The sequence below is a fragment of the Lagenorhynchus albirostris genome, chromosome 11 (genome assembly GCF_949774975.1).
Source record: "Lagenorhynchus albirostris chromosome 11, mLagAlb1.1, whole genome shotgun sequence".
Lineage (NCBI taxonomy): Eukaryota > Metazoa > Chordata > Mammalia > Artiodactyla > Delphinidae > Lagenorhynchus > Lagenorhynchus albirostris.
The window spans coordinates 103496228-103515607 of NC_083105.1; the positions used below are offsets into that span (position 1 = coordinate 103496228).

At 44.5% G+C, this 19380-nt stretch overlaps 1 protein-coding gene across 7 annotated transcripts in view; it reads left to right on the forward strand.

The window, feature by feature from the left end:
- Positions 1 to 842: 842 nt before the first annotated feature.
- BCL2L13 (BCL2 like 13) overlaps positions 843 to 19380 on the forward strand; it is a 66088-nt gene continuing 47550 nt past the window's right edge. For 6 of the 7 annotated variants that reach the window (XM_060164498.1, XM_060164499.1, XM_060164500.1 and 3 more), the window contains exons 1-2: positions 1122 to 1259; positions 12315 to 12485. In XM_060164498.1, coding sequence (XP_060020481.1) covers positions 12365 to 12485 — 121 coding nt within the window. In that variant the 5' untranslated portion in view covers positions 1122 to 1259; positions 12315 to 12364. Of the gene's footprint in view, positions 1260 to 12314; positions 12486 to 19380 lie in introns of all 7 variants that reach the window. The other variant, XM_060164503.1, reaches the window with a different exon arrangement.

Sequence of the window (19380 nt, forward strand, 5' to 3'; positions counted from 1 at the left end):
AGCTCGGTGCTTTGTGACCACCTAGAGGGGAGGGATAGGGAGGGTTGGAAGGGGGAGACAAGAGGGAGGGGATATGGGGATATATGTATACGTATAGCTGATTCACTTTGTTATACAGCAGAAACACACCATTGTGAAGCAATTATACTCCAATAAAGATGTTAAAAAAAACTATGAGCCATTACTTGGAGAATCGGGGGGATTTAATATGGCCTGGTTAATAGGTACTATTAGGGAACTATTGATAGTTTTCTTAGCTCACTAAGTCTCTCCTTGGCAAATCTGTCCGATTTCACTATGAACAGCACCACCCGAGTTCTCAGTCACTCGGGCCCAAAGCCTCGGAGCTCCAACCTTCTTTCGGATTCCGCCACCCACCCTCATTATCAGTTCAGGTTTTTATCACTTCTTTTTTCACGGCTGTATTGAGATATTCACCTTTTTGAAATGTACAACGGAGTATAATTAAATGGCTTCAAGTGAGTGTATTCACAAAGCTGCGCAACCACCAGCACAATCACCCTGAGAACATCTTCGTCACCCCAGAAAGAACCCTTGACCCCACTAGCAGGCACTGCCCATCGGCCTTTTGTCCTCAGGCAGCCTTCAGCTCCCCCGCCCGACCATGTCAGGCGCCCGGACACAGTGGCTCCTCCAGGGCGCGGTGGAGACACCGCCCCGCCTCCCAGTGGCAGCTGCAGATGCGTTCCTTCCTCGCTGCGCTACGGCGCCCCGCTCCCCCGCCCGCTCCGTACCCTCAAGGCCCAGCCCCCCACCCGGCGCTGCGGCGCCGCAGCTCCCGGGACTCCACGCTCGGTCAGCCGGCTCGCCTACAGCTCCTCCGGCGAGCGTCGCCAGCCTCCGCACCCACGACGGTAGGCCCATCCGAGTCCGCCTCTTTCCCAGCGGTCCCCGGCCGCCGCCGCCCGGAACCATAGAGCTGCTCCCCAAGAGGCGAGCAGGCCGGGAGAGAGCGGCTCTTCCGGCTCACACCTGCGCCAAGAGGCCTCCGGGACTCCGTGGTCCGGGCTTCCTCTTGGAAAGGCGGATCCGCCCTGGCGGCGCGCCCGGCTCCCCGCCCCGACGCCGGCGCTGACGGAAGCACGCCGGGTGACCTCACCCGCCAACATGGCGGCGGCGGTAGATTAGGACCGCGGGTCGGAGCCGCCGCCGCCACCGCCACCGCCGCTGTGGGATCCTGTGCGGAGCCGCCGCCGCCGCCGCGTTTTCACCTCTTCGGGGACACGGGCCTGGACCAGGTGAGGGGAGCGGGGTTGCGGGCAGGCCTCGCCGGGCCCTTTCCCAGCTTCGCCCGAGGCGTCCCGAGGCCGACGCGGGAGATGGGGGGCAGTGAGAGGCTGAGGGCGCGAGGCCGTTCCGCTGCCCCTCAGACGCGTCCGGGCGCGGGTCGGCGGGCGTGGGCCTCGGGCGAGGGGTGCGTGCGCGGGGCTCGCGGCCTGGGTCCCCGCCAGCCGGCCTCGCCGCGGCTTCAACCCAAGGTTCCCGGTGCCCCTCCCGGCGGCTCCGACGCCGCTGTCATTGCTGTTGCTATTATTTCACGTGTTCGTTTTTGCCACCCTTAGAGGAGGCACGGTTCGCGCTAGGTCGTTTCTTCCTTTGGTCTTTCTTCCACCATCCCAGGCCGACCCCGAGTGTCTCTCCTTCGTGCCGGGACTTTCCGAGATGGGGCTTCCCCGCTGGGAGCCGGGGCCTCGGGCCCGCTGTCTTGGGCCCTGGCCGCCGCCCTGCGGAGTCGGCCCGATGCCCGCACGAGCGCGCGGTTACCCGTGCAGCCAGCGCCCGGTTTCTGTACAAGTTCTTAACGAAACTGACGGTCTCTCCTCTCGCCTGTTTCTTTGCGACGTGGGGCAAAACAAGCAAGTCCTCCAGCGAAACTGTCAGTGCGATTTCCCCGGGAGGTTTGGTGTAAACCAGAATGCTGGTCTCTGCCCTGACTTGTGTGACCTTGGATGAGTTGCCACACCCTTCTAGTACCTTCTTGTCTTCAGTCTCCCAGAAAATTAAGCAAGTGTTCGTGTAGGTGGTGAACTGCTTATACCTCACGTACATCGCGGGATAAATAAATGTAGACTGTAAATTGAAAATCTTTAAACCACTATGGAATATTCTTCGTTTGATAATAGGCCGTTAGGGACTTCGAAAATTCTTTTACTCTGATTGGTCAAGTACCATTCTCAGTATTTTTTTTTTTCCCCAAAGGATGGATTTTCTTACGGAGGACCGTACCCCAGTAATTGAGTTCGGTTGAGGGATACAGACGGTTGAGTCCAAGGCGTTTTGTAGAGAAAAGGTGTTCGTTAGCCCGTCAGTTAGTCAATATTTACTACATATCTTGCTCAGCTTTTAGGACAAGTGATTTGCAACAATAAGTATTAAGAACATGTTTCTCTTATGAAACATTTTAGACATACAAAGCAGCAGTTTTAACCAATCACAGTACCACCATCCTGCTTTTTAATCATAGTTTTTTCAAACTTGATTTTGATGCATATGTTATTCCAAATAAGTGGTCACCAAGAGTTCTTTTTTGTTTTGGCTGCTCTGCGCAGCATGCGGGATCTTTGTTCCCGGACCAGGAATGGAACCCCCGCCCCCTGCCATGGAAGCACAGTCTTAACCACTGGACCGCCAGGGAATTCCCAAGAGTTCTTTTTTTTTTTAACATATTTATTTAATTGTCTGTTTAAGGTGTGCCAAGTCTTAGTTGCGGCACGTGGACTTCTTAGTTGCAGCATGCATGCGGGATCTAGTTCCCCGACCAGGGATGGAACCAGGCACCCTGCAATGGGAGCACAGAGTCTTAACCACTGCGACACCAGGGAAGTCCCCCCCCAAGAGTTTTGTTTTTTTTTTTAAATTAATTTATTTATGGCTGTATTGGGTCTTCGTTGCTGCATGCGGGCTTTCTCCAGTTGCGGCGAGCAGGGGCTACTCTTCGTTGGGGTGCGCGGGCTTCTCATTGTGGTGGCTTCTCTTGTGGAGCACGGGCTCTAGGCACGCGGGCTCAGTAGTTGTGGCTCGTGGGCTCTAGAGTGCAGGCTCAGTAGTTGTGGCTCACGGGCTTAGTTGCTCCGCGGCATGTGGGATCTTCCTGGACCAGGGCTCGAACCCGTGTCCCCTGCATTGGCAGGCGATTCTTAAGCACTGCGCCACCAGGGAAGCCCAAGAGTTCTTAATTAATATATGTTAACAGGGTTGAAGGAAGGGGACTATTTTCAGAGTTGCTGATTTTTTTTTTAAGTAGTGTTTTACTGAGATACCATTAAGTTGTTCACATGTGTAGTCACAGAGTGTGCACCTATCACTGCAGTTTTCATTCCCGAAGGAAACCTTGTACTCATTAGCAGTCATTCTTTATTCCCACACTCCCCCACCTAGGCAGCTACTGTTTTACTTCTCTGTAGATCCCCCAGTTCTGGATATTTCATATGAACAGAATTATACAATATGTGGTCTTTTGTGACTGGCTTTTACCTCCATGTTGTAGCAGGTAGTGGCATTTCTTTCCTTTTCCACATAATGTTGCATTGTATGAATAGACTACGTTTTTAAAATTCATCAGTTGACGGGCAGTTACTTGCACTGTTTGGCTGTTATACGTAATGCTGCTGTGACCATTCATGTGAACGTTTTTGCATAGACAATGTGTTTTCATTTCTCTGTGGCACATACGTAGGAGTGGAACAGAGAAATTGACTTTCATGTTTCCCTTTGATGTGCGTTATCTACTCATATATGGGAAGCCTGACTGTGTCTGTGGGGAGAGTGAGAGTGAGGCGCTCCTCTTTAAGTACATTATGTTGGAGTACCAGCTGCTGGATGGAAACATTTTTGGACGGCCCTTAGCACAGGGTTGCACTGGCGTCTTCAGTTAGGCACGTTCCAGTTGGAAAGGGACAGTGGACACTGAAATAGTTAGTGTCTGCTGAGTTTTCAAATGCTTAGTTGCATTTCTCAGTTGGACCCAGTGAAATTTTTACAGTTTCACAATTTTAATTAGGATTATGTAACTTTTTTTTGCAGAAAGTCCTAGAATTGTATGATACCTAATAAAGTACAGATTGAAGAAATAAAGTCATTGGACTTCATGCTACTTCGTGGAGCTTAAAAATTCTTTGCTAAAACCACCAGTGGGTCTGGAGACTGGGATCGGGGAATCAAAAACTTTGTCCGTGCTTAAAACTCCAGAGTTTTCATTTGTGACTGAATTATCTGTGGATTTTCACTTTTCTCTTTGTAAACTGGGATTGTATATCTACTCAACTCCACATTATTGCAGTATTTAACAATCTTATTACAATTTTATTTTAGTGGGAGGAGATAGTCTAAATACAAAGCTTCTTGAAATAATTACATCATGTTAGATTGTAATATTTTTCTGCTGTGGTTCTATGGGGTTAAGAAATAGAATATAGGTATGATATTCTAAGTTAGTATTTCTGATGTGGGTGCTAGAAATTTGTTTTTTTGGTTTTTTTTGCGGTACGCGGGCCTCTCACTGCTGTGGCCTCTCCCGTTGTAGAGCACAGGCTCCGGAGGCGCAGGCTCAGCGGCCATGGCTCCCGGGCCCAGCCGCTCCGCGGCATGTGGGATCCTCCCTGATCGGGGCACGAACCCGTGTCCCCTGCATCGGCAGGCGGACTCTCAACCACTGCGCCACCAGGGAAGCCCTAGAAATTTGTTTTTAATAGCCTCCAAGATGATTATGATCAGACAAGGTTGGGAAACAACTACAAAAAACTCATGTTGCTGCGGATTTGCTTTTCATAAGAATTTAAAGTAGAATTTAATAGTTGCTGTATACCTTCTGGTTACCGTTCATAAAATGTGCCTAATTCCCACAGTACTATCTATTAACATCCTGGGATTTGCACTGGTACTCATAATAGAAATCTGGTTTTAAAAAAAGACGATTTATTGTAAGATTGTGGATATTACATTTGTTACTGAAGGATCATGGATGTTTTGGAGATGCCACCAAATGTATGTATAAACACAGGATTAAGTTACCCAAAGCTTCCTCAGGCTGTCCATCTGGCTGACAGCTACCTGTAACTTGAGAGAAGAGCAAATTAAAGGTGTAAGGCAGAGAAAGAAACAGCTGGGTAACACAACTGTATTCAGTAGGTTGTTAGAATTGTGTAAAAAGCAGGAGTTTTTATATTGAAGATCACTCTTGTATTTAATCACTTCTTGATACCAAGAACACTTATACCTAATTTGAATTCTATAGGGTTCTAGATAAAATTTAAAGAGTAAAAGTAGCTATGTCTTTTTCATCATTTAAAAGGAAGCTTGAGCTGTCTTAGGCATGAAATGTCCTCTGGTTGGTGAGTAAGTAGTGGGGTGGACCTGAGCCTGGTCCCCTGCTTCCAGGAAAGCTCTGGGTGGTGGTCTCAGATCATATTTACTTTTTCTTTAACCTGTCTTTTTCCTTTTTGCCCCCCTGTCCCGTTCTGAAAATTGACAAATTTGCTTCTTTTGGTATTGTGGGTGTCTGATATTTGGGAAATTGCCTTGTTTTTCTACCATTTTTTCCTGTTATCATTAGTGTTAGTGTTTCCACCTCTGTGTTCCTCTCACCCAGCACGTTGCCTGGCTTGCAGGAGATGTGTATTGAATGAATACAGTTAAGGCCTAAGAGTTCGGAGCGGAAGAGGATGTACTCAACCAAGTGGTTGCACTGTTAACTAGCTGTTACGATTTTGGGCAAATAAATTGTCTATTCTTGTTTGTCCATCAATAAAGTTGAGACTGTTATCTTTTCCTTCTGGTGTGCAGGATTACTGTGACAACACGTGGAAAAGTGCTTCAGAAATAGAGGTCTCGTGCAGAGGTGATTTATTTATGGCATCTTATAGAAATGCAAGAGCTCTTTGTGCAATATGCAGATTAGTCACCACCGAGTATGCAGAGGGAGTGATGCCCTCTCTCCCCAGAATACCCTGCAGCAGTGCTGCAGAGTTCACACTTGGCATATTTTCAGTGCCTTTGAGAAATTGTAATTTAATACAAATGCACGAGACCTGTGATAGCATTTCTTTCTGTTTATTTATTTTTAATTGAAGTATAGTTGATGTACAATGTTGTATGTTACAGTTGTACAACATAGTGATTCACAGTTTTTAAAGGTTATAGTTCATTTATAGCTATCATAAAATACTGGCTATATTCCCTGTGTTGTAGACACATAGTAGTGTTTCTGAGGTCTGCCTGCCCCATCACCTAAACACAGGCCTGAACGAGCTGCTTCACTGCTATAAGCTGGCAGCTCAGGTGAAGTTAGAGGAGTTGGAAGGATGTTATATCCTGCGGGTCTCGTTTGTTTATGACTGGAACGTCAGAGACAAATTTGAAGCCTAAAGACCATGCACTAAACTTAAATGATGGAAGTATGTATGGTCAGCTTCTCCATTAGTGTGAGTCATTGAGAATGGTTGAGTGTCATGGAAGCAGTCACCAACTGTGTGGACGTATGGATAGTAACATGTGTACTAGAGCTGAGGACTTTATAGTGGAGAATTATGAAATCCATGATTAAAATGGCATTTATGGGGCTTCCCTGGTGGCTCAGTGGTTAACAATCCGCCTGCCAGTGCAGGGGACACGGCTTCGAGCCCTGGTCTGGGAAGATCCCACATGCCACGGAGCAACTAAGCCCACGTGCCACACCTACTGAAGCCTGTGCTCTGCAACAAGAGAAGCCACTGCAATGAAGAGTAGCAGCCCCTGCTCGCCACAACTAGAGAAAACCAGTGTGCAGCAATGAAGACCCAACACGGCCAAAATAAATAAATAAATAAATAAAATATAAGGAAAAAAAGATGGTATTTATGGTTAGTTGATAGGGATTTGTAAGAAAATTTGAAGAGCACTAGGTTAAAAATCCAGTTTGGATACTTGGTAAACTGTGCTTTGTCTGTAGCATCTGGGTTGGTGTGTAACTAAAAGTGTCTTAAGAGATACGGATTTTTGATAAATACAAGAAATTTTTTTAAAATTTTGTTTTATTGAAATATAGTTGATTTACATGTTACGTAAATTTCTTTTTCTTTCTTTTTTTTTTTTTGGCTGCGAGGCTTGTGGGATCTTAATTCCCCAACCCAGGGATTGAACCTGGGCCACGACAGTGAAAGCGCCGAGTCCTAACCACTGGACCGCCAAGGAATTCCCAATGTTGTGTTAATTTCTGCTGTACAGTAAAGTGATTGTTATACGTATATATATACACACACACACATATACATTCTTTTTCATATTCTTTTCCATTATGGTTTATCACAGGAAATTGTATGTAGTTCCCTGTGCTCTACGGTAGGACCTTGTTGTTTATCCATCCTTGATATTATAGTGTGCATCTCCTAACCCCAAGCTCCCAATCCATCCCTCCCCCACCTCCCTCACCCTTGGCAGCCACAAGTCTGTTTTCTATGTTTATGAGTCTGTTTCTGTTTGTAGATGGGTTCATTTGTGTCCTGTTTTTGATTCCACGTGTAAGTGATATATGGTATTTGTCTTTCACTGTCTGACTTACTTCGCTTAGTATGATAATCTCTAGGTCCATCCATATTGCTGCAAATGGCATTATTGCCACCACATCTTCTTTATCCATTCATCTATCAGTGGACATTTAGGTTGTTTCCATGTCTTGGCTACTTTAAATAGTACGCAGCCAACATTGGGGTGCATGGATAAATACAGGAAATTTGATTATAACAAATTCTAGAACATCAATTTTTTTAAATATAAAATATATTTAAAATATAAAGCATTATTCAGAAGATGAGTACTTCTTTTTTCCTGTTACCAAAAAATTCTGAGACTTTTTATACGTTAAATTTTGTTACTGATTTGCTCTTTTCTCCTCTCTTTTGGAACTTAATCATTTATTCCTTGCTCTCTATTTATATCTCATTGGCTTCTCCACTGAATGTAAACGTGCTTAAGTCTCTTTCATTGTATATAAAACAAAACAAAATTAATGAACTCTCAGACCCTTTGTCTCTCTCCCCAGCCTCCATTCTTGTCTTCCCTTCAAACCATGAAAGAATAGACTAAAACCCATTTTCTCTACTGATTCACTTTACATTCACTCTTTTTTTTCTTTTCTGCTCATTTCTTCCTTTTTATTTTTAATTAATTTATATTTTATTTTTTGGCTGCATTGGGTCTTCGTTGCTGCACACGGGCTTTCTCTAGTTGTGGCGAGCGAGGGCTACTCTTTGTTTCCGTGCGTCGGCTTCTCATTGAGGTGGCTTCTCTTGTTGTGGAGCACGGGCTCTAGGCGCTTGGGCTCGGTAGTTGTGGCACGTGGGCTCAGTAGTTGTGGCTTGCGGGCTCTAGAACTCGGGCTCAGTAGTTGTGGTGCATGGGGGATCTTCCCAGACCAGGCTCGAACCCGTGTCCCCTGCATTGGCAAGCGGATTCTTAACCACTGCATCACCAGGGAAGTCCTCCATTCGCTCATCACGTCCCTGGCCTCTGCCGTTGCCCTGCCAGTCAGATTAGCTCATCCTGTCGGGGACATCATCTTGACGTTGCATTTTTTTTGGTGTGTTGTTTGTACTGCCTTCTTCCCGAAGCGCCTCCCCCGACTCTGAGCACACCCTCCTGTCCCCTTTATGCCTTTCTGCCTGTCCACTGCAGACCTTAGCGGGCTCCTCTGCCAGCTTCTCATCTTTTTGGCCAGCCCTGAAATGGTAGTTTTGCCTTGAATTCTAATTGGGTTTCTTTTTCAGATTAAACCAGTGTTTCTCAACATGTTTTTTAAAAACCCTTTTTCCCTTTGATAAATAAAAATCTCTGGCTCCTCTTCTGGTGGTGCTCGGGGTTGGGGCGGGGGGTATGTGATTCTTCCCTCCCATCCTCTCACTGAGAGTCAGTGATACAAAGAAGATTGAAGGTTTACTCAGATTTATTTTCTATACCTTATAATCTGAAAACAGTAGGTAATGTTTGCTTTTCCAAGCATGAATATGCTTTTTCAAACCCAGCCACCCCTTCTCCCACCTCCTGGAAACTTTGGTGCTTCCTCCCCTTGGACGTCGCTGCTGTCCGTCCACTCTCTGTAGGTGATGCTGTAGACCCGCCTCTGCGCAGGCCACAGCTTTCTATCTCCAGTGCAGACCTCGTTCTGAGTTGAAGGCCTGTATGTCTAGCGTTTTGTTCATTTCCACCTTGCCGGCTGTGGGCATTCTACAGCTCAGTACGCCCCCAAGTGAGCTGGTCATCCTCTCCCCCAGGCAGCTCTTGCTGTACTGTGTGACTTGGGCAGTAGGAGCAGCGCCACGTTCTGTACAGCTGCCTGGTGAGTGCCGTTGAGTTGGTTCACAGATCTTCAAACGCATCTGCAAGTTTTCCCTGTGTCCCCTTCTCCTTCCCTGTGTTCCTGCTCTGGGTCATGCCTTCATACGCTCCTGTTCAGGTTTTTCCAGTATTACCCTAACTTGTGTCCTTGCCTCCAGTCTCCGTTCTGGCTTCCACACTGCCTCCAGGATGATTTTTCTAGAATATAATCTGTTCATGTGCTTCTCTTGCTCAAAACCCTTCAGTGATTCCTACTGGTGTTCTACAGAGTTCCTAGCGTTTTTTTGCATCATGATCTAATCTGAGAGGCTACCGAAAGAAATTGAGTGGTTTTTTTTCCCTCCAGAAAAAATGCTCATGCGCACAGAATTTGCATACAGTTCTGCGGGTTCGTTAATGGACATGGTTAAAATAATTTTCCAGCTTACAGGATAAAACCCGAGCTGCCAAGCATCCTGTAGCATACGAGGCAGGCCACATGCTGACTACTGTGAGCCCCATCCTTGTATCATAGGACTTTGCCATGTCAAGTGGGTAATTTTTGTGTTGTTCCCTGCTGTTCCAAAACACCTCTGTGCCTTTTCCGGGTCTACTTGACATCTAAAGTTCACGTCGTCCCATTCCCCAGCTGGGTCAGTTGGTGACTAATCACTCACGTTCCAAGATCTGCTCAGATTTTACCTTATAAAGCCTTTCCTGATTTCCACTTTTTTAAAAAAAATTTATTTATTTTATTTATTTATTTTTGGCTGTGTTGGGTCTTCGTTGCTGTGTGTGGGCTTTCTCTAGTGGCAGCGAGCGGGGCCTATTCTTCGTTGCAATGCGCGGGCTTCTCATTGCAGTGGCTTCTCTTGTTGTGGAGCACGTGCTCTAGGTGTGCAGGCTTCAGTAGTTGCAGCACATGGGCTCAGTAGTTGTGGCTCGCAGACTCTAGAGCGCATGCTCAGTAGTTGTGGCGCACGGGCTTAGGTGCTCTGCGGCATGTGGGATCTTCCCAGACCAGGGCTCGAACCTGTGTCCCCTGCATTGGCAGGCAGATTCTTAACCACTGTGCCACGAGGGAAGCCCTCCACTTCTTTTTTCTTTCTCTCGAGAGAATTACCTGTTCCTTGTTTTGGGTTGCCCTTCCCACTCATGTATACTGACTCGTATCACAGAATTTTATTGTTCTTATTTGTTTCTATGCTTTTGTTTTCCTCTACTTGATAGAAAACTCCTGAGGGCAGGCGATTGAGCTTAAGCCTTTGTGCCCAATGCACAGATATTTCTTAAGATCTTAAAACAGTCTGTATCATTGTTTTCAGTAGAAAACAATTATTTGGAAACTTCTTAATAAGACATTTCGGTTTGAAACAACTATTAAGGTACGTAGTAGGGGTCAAAAGATACAAACTTCTCATTGTGAAATAAATAAGTCCTGGGGATGTAATGTACAGTCTGGTGACTATAGTATATAATTCTGCCTTGCATATTTGAAAGTTGCTAAGAGAGTATGTCTTTTAAAAAGGGGGGTACATGGTATGTAAAACAGCTGTTAAGTCCACGTGGAGAAGTGAATTTTACTTGCATTGATTAGGATACAAGTTAAAGTACCTATTGAAGAGATTCAGAATAAAGTGGCTTGAATAGGAGTCAGAGGCTAGTGGTCAAGGCGGGCAGGGCAGCTCTGCTCCACGGGGTCATTCAGGGACCCAGGTCCCTTCTGTCTCGTGCTGTCCCCTGGAGTGGTGTCCTTGTTTGCATGTCAGAGTGAGGTGTCTGCCATATGCACATTTCAAACCCAGAGAGGAGGAAAGAGGAAGTCTTCAAGGAGAGGCCCCCGCCACCACCACATTGCACATGTAACTTCTGCTCTTCTTCCTCAGGCTCAGGCTAACCTTGTAGCACACGAAGCTGTAAAGGAAACAGGGAAATGTTGTTTGCAGCTGTGTGGCCATGGACATAGCTGAAATTTAGTAGGCTTTACTAGTAAAAGAAATAAGAGAACATATGCTGGCTCTGGGGGGAAGGTAAAGAGAGGGCAGAGCTAGTGTTTTTGCCACATAGGTGAAAATAGAGTAACTAGGGAGAGGTAGAAAGGGAAATTTTCTTTTTTTTTTTTAAGGGAACTTTATTATTTTTATTTATTATTTTTGGCTGCGTTGGGTCTTTGTTGCTATGCAGGCGCTCTCTAGTTGTGGCGAGCAGGGGCTACTCTTCGTTGCGGTGTGTGGGCTTCTCATTGCAGTGGCTTCTTGTTCAGGAGCACGGGCTCTAGGCACGTGGCCTTCAGTAGTTGTGGCTCACGGGCTCTAGAGCGCAGGCTCAGTAGTTGTGGTGCACGGGCTTAGTTGTTCCGTGGCATGTGGGATCTTCCCGGACCAGGGCTTGAACCCATGTACCCTGCGTTGGCAGGCGGATTCTTAACTACTGCCTCATGAGGGGAGCCCAGAAATTTGCTTTTGATTTGATATCCGAATAAATAAATTCCTACTTGTCAATAAATTAAATTATGTTTTTTAAAGATTACTGAGAAAAAAAAGGCCAAGAAATATTTATTTTGGTATTTAGTTGAATAGTTGGAGTCAATGGGAAAATGTACTGGCATGTAATAAACTTTATTTATTTTCTTTTTTATACGTTTATTTATTTTTACTTTATTTTTGGCTGTGTTGGGTCTTCATTGCTATGCACGGGCTTTCTCTAGTTGCGGTGAGCAGGGGCTACTCTTCGTTGTGGTGACTTCTCTTGTTGCAGACCATGGGCTCTAGGCGTGCGGGCCTCAGGAGTTGTGGCATGTGGGCTCAGTAGTTGTGGCTCGCGAGCTCTAGAGCACAGGCTCAGTATTTGTGGCGCATGGGCTCAGTTGCTCCGCGGCATGTGGGATCTTCCTGGACCAGGGCTCAAACCCATGTCTCCTGCATTGGCAGGTGGATGCTTAACTACTGTGTCTCCAGGGAAGCCCCTGTAATAAACTTTAAACTGAAAAAATACTTTTATGTTTTTAGGTTTTACACATCTGTAAGTAGACCTTTCTGGAGCGCTGCCAGCCGACCCCATGGCGTCCTCTACTACTGTGCCTCTAGGATTTCACTATGAAACAAAGTATGTTGTCCTCAGCTACTTGGGACTCCTCTCTCTGGAGAAGCTGCAGGAGCAACATCTTTCCTCACCCCAAGGTATTATCTTTGGCTTGTGGTGGTTGTATTAAGTAGTAATAATTACTTCATGTGTGCAAAATTATATGTATCTAAGTAACTTATAGCTCTGGTTATAAGATTGAATAATACTAATAGGCTCTTAAAGAATAAGAGCCACTCCATCCCTTCCCATCCCCTCATCCATTCCCACAAGCATGACTTTTCATGTTTTTTAAGAGCTCGATATTTTATTTATTTATTTTTTGGCCGTACCCTGCGGCTTGCGGGATCTTAGTTCCCTGACCAGGGATTGAACCCATGGCCCCTACAGTGGAAGCCTGGAGTCCTAACCACTGGACCGCCGGGGAATTCCCAAGCGCTCCATATTTTAAATGATTGCCATTGGTACAGGGAAAAATGTAAATAAACAGAAACCCATCTGCCTTTAGAGATTTCATACTTAGCAAGCCATAGATTAGAATTATATAATTATTTTTAAAGTTTATAACACAGTTGAGTTCCTCAAATTACCTTTTTTCAAGGCTATTAGGGTTTTTTTTTAATTGAAGTATAGTTGATTTACAATCTTGTGTTAGTTTCAGGTGTACAGCAAAGTGATTCAGTTATATATATATACATATATATCTTTTTTTAGATTCTTTTACCTTATAGGTTATCACAAAATATGGAGTAGAGTTCCCTGTGCTATACAGTAGGTCCTTGTTGTTTATTTTATATATAGTAATAGGGATATTAGATGTAAACAGTCGATCAGACTTAGAGAGTTTTTAGCGCAGTTCTTTGTATCACGAAGTTGTATATGTCCTTCTTTAAATAATTTGCCAAACGAAGCTTGAAACAGTTACTAGAGGCTGAATTAATCTTCTTCCTTAAGATGCAACATCATCATCTTAAATATTCTTATCCATAGATTTTTACTACAGCCATGGAGGTAGTTCTTATTTATTTGCTGCTATTTTAGCTCAAGAATGGGTAGTGTTGGTACTAGGACGACACGGAATTCATGTCTACTCACAACTAGGGCACCTACCAGGCACCAGTGGGGGACCACGGACACCTAAGGGGACGAGAGGAACCCCCAGCGACTGGGGAGGACGTGGGCATAGGGGGAGTGAAGGGGGAGGAGAAGTGGAGGCCGGATGGGACAGGAGCCCCTGAGGGGTGGCTGGGGGAGGGGAAGGGATCCCACGCCCGAAGGGGGAAATTGGGGAACCATTGGGAGGACAGAGGATCAAAAGGGGGCATGGCCAGGTTTCCCCTGTCCACTTGGGCCCCTGGGAAGCTGTTGAGGTCCCCAGCCTGATCCTCTGCCCACCCAGGCCCCCTCCAGCCACGCGGGTCCTGAGGGAGTGGGAGGCAGGGAAGGGGGAGCAAAAGTAAAGGCCGGACCTCTGGGACCGGCACCCCGAGGGGCGGCTGGGGGAGGGGACCCACCCACGGTTAGGGGTCCACCCACCCAGCGGGACCCACCCACGGTTAGGGGTCCAGCAGCAACTGGGGAGACCCTGGGGGAGACGGTGGGGGAGGGGCGCGAAGGAATGGATGGGAATGGGGCCAGCACTTTCCCTGTCTACTCAGGCACTGGGGAGCCTGTTGGGCTCCCGGCCTAATCCTCTGCCCTCGGAGCCTCCCTCCTGCCGTGCAGAGCCCAAGCCCCGCCCCTGCACCCCCAGCCAGGGCCCCACCTCTACACTCAGAGACCCCCCCTGAGACCCCCTCCAATGTGCTGGGCCTAAGCCCCACCCACACATGCTCACTCAGGGCCCTACCTCCAGACTCCAGAACCCCAGACTCCAGAGGCCCTCCTTTCCACATGCTGCCTCTCTGAAGGTCGCCCTGCCTAGGCTCTGCCCCATGCTCACACCCCCACCCCCCACCGCCTAAGTCCCACCCTACCCTAAACCCCAGCCCTGCCTAAGTTTCACGCCCCGCCTAAACTACCCCCCCAAGGCCAAGGCACTTTTTTTTCTTTCTTTTTTCCGCTGTGGTTTTATTTTACCTTATTGCAGTTGTTTCAATTATAGTTTTATTTGTCCTAATACATTTTTTATCTTATTAATTTTATTTTGTTTTTTATTTTTTGATATTGTACTGCTCCTTTTTGTCTTTCTTCCTTCCTTTTGTTTTTCTTTTTTTTTTTTTCTGTGCCATGCAGTTTGTAGGATCTTGATTCCCAGGCCGGATATCAGGCCCAAGCTCCTGTGGTGGGAGCTCCGAGTCCAAACCTCTGGACTAACAGAGAACCTCAGACCCCAGGGAATATCAGTCGGAGTGAGGCCTCCTGGAGGTCCTCATCTCAGCACCAAGACCCAGCTCTATCCAACTGCCTGCAAACTCCAGTGCTGGATGTTTCAGGCCAAACAACCAGTAGGACAGGAATACAGCACCAATCATCCAAAAAAACAAGAAATGACAAAAAAATATGTTACAGACAAAGGAGCAAGGTTAAAAACCTAAAAGACCAAATAAATGAAGATGAAATAGGCAACCTACCTGAAAAATAATTCAGAGTAATGATAGTAAAGATGATCCAAAATCTCAGAAACAGAATGTAGAAAATACAAAAAAAAATTAACAAGGATCTAGAAGAACTAAAGAGCAAACAAACAGTGATGAACAACACAATTACTGAAATTAAAAATACTCTAGAAGGAATCAATGACACAGTAACTGAGGCAGAAGAACAGATAAGTGAGCTGGAAGATAAAATGGTAGAAATAACTGCCAGGGAGCAGAATAAAGAAAAAAGAATGAAAGGAATTGAAGGCAGTCTCAGACCCTCTGGGACAACATTAGACGCACCAACATTCGAATTATAGGGGTCCAGAAGAAGAGGAGAAGAAGAAAGTGTCTCAGAAAATATTTGAAGACATTATAGTTGAAAACTTCCCTAACGTGGGAAAGGACATAGTCAAGTCCAGGAAGCACAGAGAGTACCATACAGGATAAATCCAAAGAGAAACACACGGAGACACATATTAATCAAACTATCGAAAATTAAATACAAAGAAAAAATATTAAAAGCAGCAAGGGAAAAGCAACAAATAACATACAAGGGAATCCCCATAAGGTTAACAGGGGATCTTTCAGCAGAAACTCTGCAAGCCAGAAGGGAGTGGCAGGACATATTTAAAGTGATGAAAGGGAAAGACCTACAACCAAGATTACTCTACCCAGGAAGGATCTCATTCAGATTCAATGGAGAAATTAAAACCTTTACAGATAAGCAAAAGTTAAGAGAATTCAGCACCACCAAACCAGCTTTAAAACAAATGCGAAAGGAACTTCTCTAGGCAGGAAAAACAAGAGAAGGAAAAGACCTATAAAAACAAACCCAAAACAGTTAAGAAAATGGTAATAGGAACATACATATTGATAATTACCTTAAATGTAAATGGATTAAATGCTCCAACCAAAAGACATAGACTGGCGGAATGGATACGAAAACAAGACCCATATGTAAGCTGTCTACAAGAGACCCACTTCAAACCTAGGGACACATACAGACTGAAAGTGAGGGGATGGAAAAAAAAAAGATACTCCATGCACATGGAAATCAAAAGAAAGCTGGTGTAGTAATTCTCATGTCAGACAAAATAGACTTTAAAATAAAGACTATTACAAGAGACAAAGAAGGACACTACAAATGATCGAGGGATCAATCCAAGAAGAAGATTTAACAATTGTAAATATTTATGCACCCAACACAGGAGCACCTCAATACGTAAGGCAAATGCTAACAGCCATAAAGGGGAAAATAGACAGTAACACGATAATAGTAGGGGACTTTAACTCCCCACCTTCACCAATGGACAGGTCATCCAAAATGAAAATAAATAAGAAGACACAAACTTTAAATGACACATTAAACAAGATGGACTTAATTGATATTTATAGGACATTCCATCCAAAAACAACAGAATACACTTTCTTCTCAAGTGCTCATGGAACATTCTCCAGGATAGACCATGTCTTGGGTCACAGATCAAGCCTTGGTAAATTTAAGAAAGCTGAAATCGTATCAAGATCTTTTCCAACCACAATGCTATGAGAGTAGATATCAGTTACAGGAAAAAAAATGTAAAAAATACAAACACATGGAGGCTAAACAATACACTACTAAATAACCAGGAGATCACTGAAGAAATCAAAGGGGAAATCAAAAAAATACCTAGAAACAAATGACAATGAAAACACAACTACCCAAAACCTATGGGATGCAGCAAAAGCAGTTCTAAGAGGGAAGTTTATAGCAATACAATCCTACCACAAGAAACAAGAAAAACCTCAAACAACTTAACCTTACACCTAAAGCAATTAGAGAAAGAAGAAGAAGAACAACAAAAAAGTTAGCAGAAGGAAAGAAAGCATAAAAGCAGATCATAAATAAATGAAAAAGAAATGAAGGAAACAGTAACAAAGAGCAATAAAACTAAAAGCTCGTTCTTTGAGAAGATAAACAAAATTGATAAACCATTAGCCAGACTCATCAAGAAACAAAGGGAGAAGACTCAAGTCAACAGAATTAGAAATGAAAAAGGAGAAGTAACAACTGACACTGCAGAAATACAAAGGATCATGAGAGATTACTACAAGCTACTATATTCCAATAAAATGGGCAACCTGGCAGAAGTGGACAAATTCTTAGAAAAGCACAAACTTCGAGACTGAACCAGGAAGAAATAGAAAATATAAACAGATGAATCAGAAGCACTGAAATTGCAACTGTGATTAAAAATCTTCCATCAAAGAAAAGCCCAGGGGCTTCCCTGGTGGCACAGTGGTTGAGAGTCCGCCTGCCGATGCAGGGGATGTGGGTTCGTGCCCCAGTCCAGGAAGATCCCACATGCTGCGGAGCGGCTGGGCCCGTGAGCCATGGCCACTGAGCCTGCGCGTCCAGAGCCTGTGCTCCGCAACGGGAGCGGCCCGCGTACCGCAAAAAAAAAAAGAGAAAAGAAAAAAAAGAAAGAAAAGCCCAGGACCAGATGACTTCACAGGTGAATTCTATCAAACATTCAGAGAAGAGCTAACACCTATCCTTATCAAACTCTTCCTAAATATAACAGATGGAGGAACACTCCCAAACTCATTTTACAAGGCCACCATCACCCTGATTCCAAAACCAGACAAAGATGTCACAAAAAAAGAAAACTACAGACCAGAATCTCTGATGAACATAGATGCAAAAGTCCTCAACAAAATACTAGCAAACAGAATCCAACAGCACATTAAAAGGATCATACACCATGATCAAGTGGGGTTTATCCCAGGAATGCAAGGATTCTTCGATATATGCAAATCAATCAGTGGGATACACCATATTAACAAATTGAAGGATAAAAACCATATGATCAGAAAAAGATGCAGAAAAAGCTTTTGACAAAATTCAACACCCAGTTATGATAAAAACTCTCCAGAAAGTAGGCATAGAGGGAACCTACCTCAACATAATAAAGGCCATATATGACACACTCACAGCCAACATCGTTCTCAATGGTGAAAAACTGAAACCATTTCCTCTTAAGATCAGGAACAAGACAAGGTTGCCAAGGTTGCCCACTATTATTTAACATAGTTTTGGAACTTTTAGCCACAGAAATCAGAGAAGAAAAAGAAAAAGGAATCCAAATCGGAAAAGAACAAGTAAAACTGTCACTGTCTGCAGATGATATGATACTGTACATAGAGAATCCTACAGATGCTACCAGAAAACTACTAGAGCTAATCAATGAATTTGGTAAACTAGCAGGGTACAAAATTAATGCACAGAAATCTCTCACATCGCTATACACTAATGATGAAATCTGAAAGAGAAATTAAGGAAACACTCCCATTTACCACTGCAACAAAAAGAATAAAATACCTAGGAATAAACCTACCTAAGGGGGCAAAAGACTTGTATGCAGAAAACCATAAGGCACTGTTAAAAGAAATTAAAGATGATACAAACAGATGGAGAGATATACCATGTTCTTGGATTGGAATAATCGACATTGTGAAAATGACTATAATGCCCAAAGCAGTCTACAGATTCAGTGCAATCCCTATCAAACTACCAATGGCATTTTTCACAGAACTAGAACCAAAAATTGCACAATTTGGAAACAGAAAAGACTCTGAATAGCCAAAGCAATCTTGAGAAAGAAAAACGGAGCTGGAGGAATCAGGCTCCTGGACTTCAGACTATACTACAAAGCTACAGTAATCAAGACAATATGGTATTGGCACAAAAACAGAAATATAGATCAATAGAACAGGACAGAAAGCCCAGAGATAAACCCACGCGTATATGGTCACCTTATCTTTGATAAAGGAGGCAAGGATATACATTGGAGAAAGGACAGCCTCTTCAGTAAGTGGTGGTTGGAAAACTGGACAGCTGCATGTGAAACAGTGAAATTAGAACATTCCCTAACACCATACACAAAAATAAACTCAAAATGGACTAAAGACCTAAATGTAAGGCCAGATACCATAAAACTCTTTGAGGAAAACAGGTAGAACACTCTATGACATAAATCACAGCAAGATCTCCTTTGACCCACCTCCTAGAGAAAAGGAAATAAAACCAAAAATAAACAAAGGGGACCTAATGAAACTTAAAGGCTTTGGCGCAGCAAAGGAAAGCATAAACAAGGCAAAAAGACAACCCTCAGAATGGGAGAAAATATTTGCAAACAAAGTAACAAAGGATTAATCTCCAGAATATACAAGGAGCTCATGCAGCTCGATATCAAAAAACTAAACAACCCAACCCCAAAATGGGCAAAAGACCTAAATAGACATTTCTCCAAAGAAGACATACAGATTGCCAACAAACACATGAAAAGATGCTCAACACCACTAATCATTCGAGAAATGCAATTCAAAACTACCGTGAGGTATCACTTCACACCAGTCAGAATGACCATCA